The sequence below is a fragment of the Dipodomys ordii genome, unplaced genomic scaffold, assembly GCF_000151885.1.
Source record: "Dipodomys ordii isolate 6190 unplaced genomic scaffold, Dord_2.0 Scaffold44, whole genome shotgun sequence".
NCBI classification, from domain to species: domain Eukaryota; kingdom Metazoa; phylum Chordata; class Mammalia; order Rodentia; family Heteromyidae; genus Dipodomys; species Dipodomys ordii.
Genome location: NW_012267260.1, coordinates 2,796,306 through 2,806,076, shown reverse-complemented (window position 1 = coordinate 2,806,076; position 9,771 = coordinate 2,796,306). Strand labels below are relative to the sequence as shown.

At 53.5% G+C, this 9,771-nt stretch overlaps 1 protein-coding gene across 1 annotated transcript in view; it reads right to left on the bottom strand.

The window, feature by feature from the left end:
- The window catches only part of Gcm1 (glial cells missing homolog 1 (Drosophila)), a 22,825-nt gene extending 18,217 nt beyond the window's left edge, over positions 1-4,608 (bottom strand). Inside the window, exons 1-2 of the mRNA XM_013019233.1 lie at positions 4,556-4,608; positions 2,695-2,882 (exon numbers count right to left, since the gene is read on the bottom strand). Coding sequence (XP_012874687.1) covers positions 2,695-2,805 — 111 coding nt within the window. The 5' untranslated portion in view covers positions 2,806-2,882; positions 4,556-4,608. The remainder of the gene's footprint in view (positions 1-2,694; positions 2,883-4,555) is intronic.
- Between the last annotated feature and the right edge of the window lie 5,163 nt (positions 4,609-9,771).

Sequence of the window (9,771 nt, the reverse complement as noted above, 5' to 3'; positions counted from 1 at the left end):
AAGTGGTAGAGCGCTCGCCTTGAGCTGAAGAGCTGAGGGACAGCACCCAGGCCCAGAGTTCAAGCCCCACGACCGACAAAAAAAAAAAAAAAAAATTTAAAGAAATAGGCAGAAATAGCCAAGAGTCATTACAATTTACTGCTCTAATCGTCATCATACTAGCCAAAAGCAGCTATAGACACACCCTAAGACGATGGGGCCGGCTCTGCTGTGTTCACGTAACGACCCTTCTATGAATTAATGACCCTTCTATGAGAGGGAAGTTCCATCTTCTGCCTCTCCTGAGAGACGTGTCAGGGAGACTAGAAAGAGAATGTGAAGAGAAACACACACAGAAGCAGAAGGAGGCAGCGAGGGTGGGAATCCAGAATGGCTGTTATTTGAGGCTGGGGGAGAATTCAAATCCTGGTTCTTCAGAATGGAGAATCATTGTGATGAAGCAGTAATGAGGAGAAATGACCATGGTCTAGAGCCCAGGGCGTGTGTGTGTGTGTGTGTGTGTGTGCGTGCGCGCATGTGCAACCTTTGCACAAGGCTATCAGCGAAAACACCGATGCCAAGAGGTGAGATGAAGTGACAGGCCCGGAGAATCAAGTTTACACAACAGATGCCCAGCGCCTGTCCCTCCAGCTACGAGAGTGAGAGGCTCGGCTCCCAGGCCGGCCTGGGCACAGGAGCCACTGGTGACAGTGGTGGCTGCTTGTCACCCAGCCACCACGGAAAGTATAAAATAACAAGCAGATCGCAGTCCATGTGCATGTTTGGGCAGGAACTGAGACCCCACCTCAAAAACAACAACAACAACAACAAAAAACTAGGAAGGCTGGGAAGGTGGCTCAAGAGGTAGAGTGCTAGCCTTGAGCAAAAGAACCTCACGGACAGTGCCTGGGCCCCGAGTTCAAGAGCCACGACCGGTGGGAAACACAAAACAAAAATCCAGGACATGTTAGTTCTGGGAGTGTGTAGCGTTAGAACACATGACCAGCCATGACAAGGACCTGAGTTTGGTCCCTAGAACCCTAACAACTGAAGTGAAGTGGATGCCAGCCAGGCACGGCGATGCATGCCTGCAGTGCCAGGCACCGCGATGCATGCCTGCAGCGTCAGACACCGTGATGCATGCCTGCAGCACCAGGCACCGTGATGCATGCCTGCAGTGCCAGGCACGGCGATGCATGCCTGCAGCGTCAGACACCGCGATGCATGCCTGCAGCGTCAGACACGGCGATGCATGCCTGCAGCGTCAGACACGGCGATGCATGCCTGCAGCGTCAGACACCGCGATGCATGCCTGCAGCGTCAGACACGGCGATGCATGCCTGCAGCGTCAGGCACGGCGATGCACGCCTGCAGTGTCAGGCACCGCGATGCATGCCTGCAGCGTCAGACACGGCGATGCATGCCTGCAGCGCCCGGCACGGCGATGCATGCCTGCAGCGTCAGACACCGCGATGCATGCCTGCAGCGTCAGACACCGCGATGCATGCCTGCAGCACCAGGCACCGTGATGCATGCCTGCAGCGTCAGACACCGTGATGCATGCCTGCAGCGTCAGACACTGCGATGCATGCCTGCAGTGTCAGGCACAGCGATGCATGCCTGCAGCACCAGGCACCGCGATGCACGCCTGCAGCGTCAGACACCGCGATGCACGCCTGCAGTGCCAGCACCTGGAGGCAGAGGCAAGAGAACGAGGAATCCAAGAGCGACCTGCACCGCATGTCCATCTGAGAATACCCAAGGCTACCTGGCCACACCCTGCCTCAAAAAGCAAAAATAAAAACACAAGTCAGCCGGGCGCTGGTGGCTCACACCTGCCATCCTAGCTACTTAGGAGGCTGAGATCTGAGGATCATGGTTCAAAGCCAGCCCTGGCAGGAAAGTCTGCTAGACTTTCATTAACTACTAGAAAACTGGAAGTGGCGCTGTGGCTCAAGTGGTAGAGTGCTCACCTTGAGCTGAAGCGCTGAGGGACAGCACCCAGGCCCAGAGTTCAAGCCCCACGACAAAAAACAAAACACAAGTCAAAGGCCATAGCCATGATCAAAGACCTTCAGAAATGAGAAGCGTTCTCTCTTCAGAAAGCAATCCTGTGCGGGCGGGCATGGGGAACCTTCTGGAAGATCTGCGTGACCCTGTGCTATTTCACAAGCGCACATTCCCCGGACTTTCCCAGTCTGAGAACTTACATATCATAAATAGTCTTCGTGAGCAAATACGTGATCCCAGCTGCTATCCTTCCAGCCAGCTTTGATTTTGTTTTTTTGGGGTTTTTTTGGTGGGGGGGTCCGGTCGTGGGGCCTGAACTCTGGGCCTAGGCGCTGTCCCTCAGCTCTTCAGCTCAAGGCTGGCGCTCTACCACTTGAGCCACAGCACCACTTCTGGCTTTTTATTTTGCTTATGTGGTGCTGAGGAATCAAACCCAGGGCCTCATGCATGCAAGGCAAGCGCTCTACCACTGAGCCACCTTCCCAGCCCTCCAGCCAGCTTTGAAAACGCAGCTCAGTGCCCTTTGCTGGGTCCCGGGGGCGCCTGGGAAGCACGGAGCCCCTGGGTTCGGATCGTCTCGCTCCTGCGTCTCGGCTCTCTGGGCCCATGGAAGCAGGGAGGGCTTTACACAGCCAGGACCCTCACCTCTTCCCCTTAGGTCCTAGCAGGTTCGCAGTGACGGCAGCAGGGCGGGGTGGGCCCTACCTGGGGCAGTTTGATGTCGTTGATGTCCCAGCTCAACACCTCCCTGTTGTCCTTCTCCACGTCCTCGCGTTCCATTGTGAGCCCAGACCCGGTCAGTATCTTTCCACTCATCCTGCAGGTTCTGCTCTCGAAAGTTCTCGATGTGGCTGGACCTGAGCACTCAAGCACAGACCCCAGAAGACAGCTTCCTGAGGCCAAAAAAGAAAAAGATAGGCAAGAAATTAAAAATCAGGCCTGTCTGCTAGAACCATGTTTGCACTGGCTTCTTTGCAGGACCCAGTATTCACCAAAAAGCCAGGTGCTGACGAAGCGGCTGCCAAGCTGGCTGCGATACCCCGGGGGGCCCTGCGCAGCGGGAGGGACAGGTGGCCCCGCCATCTTTGCTCTCTCTGGGGTTAGGGCTTCCTGGGTCATTGCTAGGTCCCGGTCTAGCAACGCAGGACTCAGGAAGAATCGTTGCTGTCCATCAGCAGCTTCTGTACAGGTGAGGAGCAGAACTGCTTGCACTGGCTTCCACGGAAACGTCTTTAAATAAACTAGCTAATATGTTGACGTTGGAGTTATTTAGAAGTGTGCTGGTGGACCTCAGGGGCTGTGGGGGATCCTCGTGGTCTCCTCTCCACATGCTGGACAACACGTATCTCGGAGTGGCATTGGCTACTATCTTAGGCTAGCAGATTGCTCTGAACTCTGACATCGGCTCCTCGGCCTGGGTACTGTTGATGGCTCTGTGTGGTGGGGTGACCTTGCAGAACATGGGGCTGAGCCCTGGGCTCCACCCACTGGGTACAGGGGGAGGGGGGAGGCTCCACCCACTGGGTACCCAGGCTCCACTGAACAAGGCCGTAGAGCTACTGAGCTACTGAAGAGTAAACTCAGCTACAAGCTATGCTAGCCGTCTGGAGCTTAGCAAGTCCAGCAAACTCTGTTGGGTGGTTATTTATCTTTATTTAATAGGAACATCTGTCCATCACTGAGGTCCACTATTGCAAAGCATGTGTGTGTGTGTGTGTGTGTGTATAAAACTGTGTTGGACATGTAAATTAGTTTGGGCCATTAAATAATGAGTGAAGAAAGGGCTCTTCATCCTCTACCCAACCTTCTCACGCCTAGTGGTTCTAAGATTCCAAAAGAGTGAAGTCTAGCTCTCCAGCTTGAACACGGACACTCTGTATGAAATGCCCAAATGAGGGGGGGGGGACCTACAGCCTCTGTGTGTATTTGCAGCAGTAGAAATCAAATCCAGCATCTCAAACATGACAAGCAAGTGCCCTATCACCGAGTTACATCCCAGCCCACTCTTACGAATTTGAAGTAACAATGGTCTAGGTGGTAAATGCACACCGTGCTAACTGAAGCAGTGTCTGACCTTAGTTCAGAAGACATGCATGTCAAGTAGCAGGTGTAGGAACTTTCCTCTTTGAAGCAGAAAGTGGTCCCAACAGCGAGAGATTTTAATAGAACAACAACATGGAATAGACGATTTCTAGGGCTAAAAGTGGTCAAATTTGTATTTTCCAAAGCCCAAAACATTCTTTCAGGCCAAGCTGTATAGAACATAATTAATTCTCTTGTTTGCTTTCAAAGCAAGGGAAGATAAAGTTAAAAAAAAACTTACTTGAAAAAAAAAGTTAAAAAAAAGTTTTCTGGAATAAACTTTTGCCAAATGAGTGAGTATTCGTTTAATATTTCCCCCGAGATTAAAAACAAACTAGAGGAGAGAAGACACTGCTTCTAGCTCTAAAGTGAGCTCAGTCTCCACTAAGATAAATGCTGTCACAATCTCCTTTGAAAAGCATTTGGACCCCACACTCATCATTTCTATGGAAGAGGAGGAGGCCGTGGGAGGGGGGCTTCTTACCTCCCAACGTCTTCTTGGGGCCACGGATGCCCCTGGGTCACAACCATCTCATCTCCGCTCCTGGTCCGGGCAGGCTCTGGTCATTTTCTGGATTGACCGCTGTTCCCTATTCATTCCAGGTCAGGGTACATTATGCTAATGAGCTCTGGCAAAGGTCCAATCAAAATCTAGATGCTCTGGGCTGGGGACAGGTAGGGGCAGCCAGCAGGATGGAGGGTGTTTTGTGACCTTTCCTCTCCTTTGTGGTAGGAGAAGGTTTTCCACTCAAGCAGATGCTGACAGGAGCCTCAGGAGGAAGTACAGATGCTTCCCTCCTCGTACTTTCCTTCTTGCTGACAGATCGGGAGGACTGACTCGCTGTGGATGGCAAAGCCCTGCCACAGATCCCACCTGTCCACAGGAAGACAGAGGCTTTCACATACCGAGAAACACACGGGGGAGCCTCCCCTCCAGAGGCACAGCAAACACCTAACCAGGAGGCCCGACCCAGGCTGGGTGTTCTGATCACACCCCGGCCCGTGCAGACAGCGTCCCTGCCCTCCTTCCTATCTGTGACCGCACCGCACAGCACGTGTGAGTTCAGGGTGTGAATGGGCAGCGCATCCTCTGGGTGCCACGAAGGAGACTTCGGAAGTTGTTCCGACTGGGTACCCGTGGCTCCCGCCTGTGATCCTGGCCCCTCAGGAGCCCGAGACCCAGAGGATCGAGCCCCAGGCAGAGAATTCCCCAAGACTCCATCACCAAAGCAATCCGCAGAAAAAGCCAAGCTGCCAGGAGGCCAAGTAAGAGAGGCCAGGCAGGTGACAGGCCCGAGGTCCCGGGGCAGTTCTAGCAAAATGAAGCCGCTAGGATCATTGCTGATGTCACTGCAGGCCAGGGTGGCCTGTCGGGGGCCACTGGCAGGGATCAGCCACCGCAGGAAGGCTCCGGCCACCGCAGAGGAGGCCTGGAGGACACAAGGTCACGCAGGAGCCGGACCACCGCTGAACCGCCGGCTCGTCTCTGCGGGGCGCGGCCGCCAGACTCCAGCCACGCTGAGATTTCCGCTGCTTTTCCAGTTCGAGAACGCGAGGCCCTCTGCGTTTTCTTGGCCGGACCCACCTGGGTTTCCTGTCTTCACTAACACCCTCCGCAGCAGGGATTTTTGTTTGCCTTCCTCCAGGGTGCTCCCTTTCCGAGCCCCCACCCCACGGGTCCACCTGCACCCCGGCCGGGCTCCGGGAGGGGCGGGGAGGCCCGGCGCTCTGGCGGGCATGGCAGGCAGGCCAACAGTTGTGTTTCTTAGGCAAGTTTGCACGTTGGGAATGCGCACCCCCTGACTTCCAGAACCCCGACAGGCCCCGCCTGTCACCTCCCCAGTGGGCCGTGGCGTGAGCTGACCCAGGTGGACACGCGTGAAACCCCTCTGGAGACATGCGTGGAGCAGAGCTGAGCTGGGTCAGCGCAGGGCAGGGAAGCCCGGCGCCACCCGCCCAGCTCTGCAGCCTGGAACCCCGGGCGCATACTTACAATCAGGGATAGGCGGCGTCCTGGTGGCTCACACCTGTAATCCCAGCTAGGAGCCCGAGACCGGAGGATCACGGTTCAATGCTTCTCTCCAATTAACCAGCAAAAAGCCAGAAGTGGGGCTATGCCTCAAGAGGCAGAGATGGAAGGGACAGACCCAGGCCCCGAGTTCAAGTCCCGGTACCAGCAACAAACAAACAGCCAAATGCCTTAAACACGGTGACAGTTGTTGTGTGACTGAATTTCTTGGCACACGTGCTTCTAAGACAAGCGGGCACTCTACCACCTGAGCCACGCCTCAACCCACACAGCTCACTTCATCAGCTGACACTTTCTTTTTTTTTGGGGGGGGGAGGTCTGGTCATGGGCCTGAACTCTGGGCCTGGGCGCTGTCCCTCAGCTCTTCAGCTCAAGGCTAGCGCTCTACCACTTGAGCTACTTTCGGCTTTTTTCTTTTTTGCTTATGTGGTGCTGAGGAATCGAACCCAGGGCCTCATGCATGCAAGGCAAGCACTCTACCACTTCCCAGCCCCTGACACTTTCTTTATAAGGAGCAAATGATGTGAAGGCATCTACTATTTGACAGTGCTTTATACATGTCATTTCAAACATTCTGGCTTCAGCGTCCATTTGTTTTCTAAAACATCATAAGGGCCGGGCGCTGGTGGCTCATGCCTGTAATCCTAGCTACTCAGGAGGCTGAGATCTGAGGATCGAGGTTCAAAGCCAGCCCGGGCAGGAAAGACCATGAGACTCCTATCTCCAATAAACTACCAGAAAACCGGAAGTGGCGCTGTAGCTCAAGTGGTAGAGCGCTCTCCTTGAGCTGAAGAGCTGAGGGACAGCACCCAGGCCCAGAGTTCAAGCCCCACGACCGACCAAAAAAATAAAATAAAACATCATGAGGGTAGCAAAGAGCTTCTACTTGTGTGTTATTACGACCGATATTCCCCACATTGGAAATGATGGAGGAAAGCTGTTTATGTATGCATCTGAACCAACAGTTAACAGCCCAGTACATTTTTAACACAAATAACATGCTTGTGGAAAAACTAACTGCATCTTCAAAACATAGGTCATGGAACAAGAAAAATAATATTGCTTGACATGTTTTCAGCCGACGCCCTCACCTATTGCTTGACATGTTTTCAGCCGACGCCCTCACCTATTGCTTGACATGTTTTCAGCCAACGCCCTCACCTATCAGGAGACCGGGGTTTCCTCATATCGCCTCCTGTTCATCCTCTTACAAGTGTCTCAAGTCCCAGGCTCTGTGGGACCTTACTGTGCACGTAGGAGAGGCAACTGCAAAGCTCCTCAGAGGAAGTCCAATACGGTGGCACATGCCTGTAATCCCAGCCTACACTCCTAGTACTCAAGAGGTTGAGCAGGAAGACGCAGAGCTCACTGTGGCCGGCCTGAGCTCTCGTAAGGTCCTGTCTAACAACAACTAGGGCCTCAGGACTTCCAGAACCCCCAGGCTGGGTCTCTTCATGCCATACAGAGCACATGTACAGACAAATCTCATTTAACGCTCGTAAAAACATGAGTGAAACCAAGGAGAAGGCGGAGGCCCGGAGAGGTCAAGCGAGGCCTCAGATCACACGCTCAGATCCTTGTCTCTCGACCCAGCCCGGCCGCGCTCCTGATGGGCTCCTGACAATCAGAGGTTCTGATTCACTTCTAGCCGCACAAACAACTGCCCGGAACGCGCCAAGAATTTCTGCACAAGAATTCCGCAGTGACGTGGTAGCACAGCAGAGGCGCGGGCTGGGGAGGAGCGGGCAGGTGAAGCCACCCTCCGCTGGATGCTGACACAATAAGTTCTTTTCTCTCTTTCTGCCCCAGTGTCCAGGTCTGCACTGCAAGGTTACCTACCTGGACCACGTGATCACCCCAAATCTCTGCTAGCTCAGAGACACAACCCAGCCAGCTCGGATGCGCCTCTCACCTTTCTTCTGATTTTTGAGGATCAAACTCCCCCTGTGTTCATGAACCGAGTGCTCAACTGAGCCACCTCCGAGCCATACCTGGCCCTGGATCCTCCTTTTGAAAGAAGAGTCCCAAAAACTCTGCTTTTTCTTGCTTTTTTTTTTTTGGTGCTGGTCCTGGGGCTTGAACTCAGGACCTTGGGCATTGTTTGTTCCTAAGCTTTTTTTGTGCCCAAGCCACTGGACCACTCAAGTCACAGCTCCCCTGTTTACTGGGGATTAGAGTCTCGCAGACTTTTCTGCTCAGGCTGGCTTTGAACTGTGATCCTCAGCTCTCAGCCTCCGGAGTAGCTGGAATTACAGGCGTGAGCCACCCCATACCCAGCTTCTGAAGATTACTGGAGTGACGTGCCTCCTATAGGCAAAGAAAAAAGCAAAATGGAGCTAGCCACAGGACCCTGGGAGCAGAAGCAGGTGCAGATCTATTTCAAGCTTGAGCAAACAATCCCGATGTGGGGTGTTTTTTTTATTGTTGCTGTTGTTTTGGCCAGATTTTTGTCCTTGTTCTCCTCCAAAGAAACTCAAGTTCCACACGGGCAGGGACACAGGGACGAGTGCCCTTAGTTTTGCATTCCACACGGGACCTAGCAAATTCTGGCAAATTCCATGAACTTCTCCATAAACATACCCACACCAAGTACCATTGAGAAATAGTTACATCTAACTTATAACCCCCTCAACAAGCGAGAAAGAAAAATATTTGTGCAATTTTACAAAGAAGCTGAAGGTGGCAGTCATTAGCTTGCTGTTGGTGCCGGGTTTGAACTCCCGGCCTGGGCTCTCAGACTGCTGGGGCCATGCCGCCTGCCGCAGCCCTTGGTGTCTCTTTTTCCTCTAGTTATTTTTCAGATAAGGCCTCAGATTCTTGCCTGGGTTGGCCTCCACTGCCCTCTTAGCTAAGGCCTCTTGCTGAGACTACAGGTGTACACCACTATGCTCAGCTCATTGAAATGGAGTCTTGCTAACCTTTTGCTTGGGTGACCTGGAATGTGATCATCTTGACCTCTACCCCCCCCCCCCCACATGCAGCTGGGATTACAAGCATGCATCACCACGCGCAGTCCTATGTGTTGAACATGTTTCTGCAGTACCCTCATTTGAACTCAGGGCCCCTGGGCTTACAATTAAGGTGTTCTCACCACAGAGCCATGCTTCTGGTCCTGTCTTCTGCTGGTTGTAGGCTCTCACCCCTGGCCCGTGATGCATCTGTTTTGGGTAGGATCATAACCACATGCTACCGCACCCAGACCTTGGCTGAAAGAAGACTCTCACAGACTTTTCTGCCCAAGCCAGCCTCAGATCACCATCCTCCCAAGCTCAGCTTCCCAAGTAGCTGGGATGGGAGGCCTGCTCTTCCTCCCTGCTCCCACCCCTTCTCCACCATGAGAAGGGCCTCGCTCCTCTGCCTGCCACCGGCCCACGCGCCAGAGAACCAACCCAGCCTGGACTGGCCTCCCCACGAAACAAAGCATGCCTCCTTTTTTTGTTGTTTGGTCTTGGGCTTGAACCCAGGACACTGGTACTGTTCCTGAGCTTTTTTGCTCAAGGCTCGCATAGCACTCTACCACTTTGAGCCACAGCGCCACTTCGGGTTTTCTGGTGGTTCCAGTTTTCTGGTGGTTCCTTGGAGATAAGAGTCTCACAGACTTTCCTGCCCAGGCTGGCTTTGAACTGTGATCCTCAGATCTCAGCCTCCTGAGTAGCTAGGATGACAGGCGT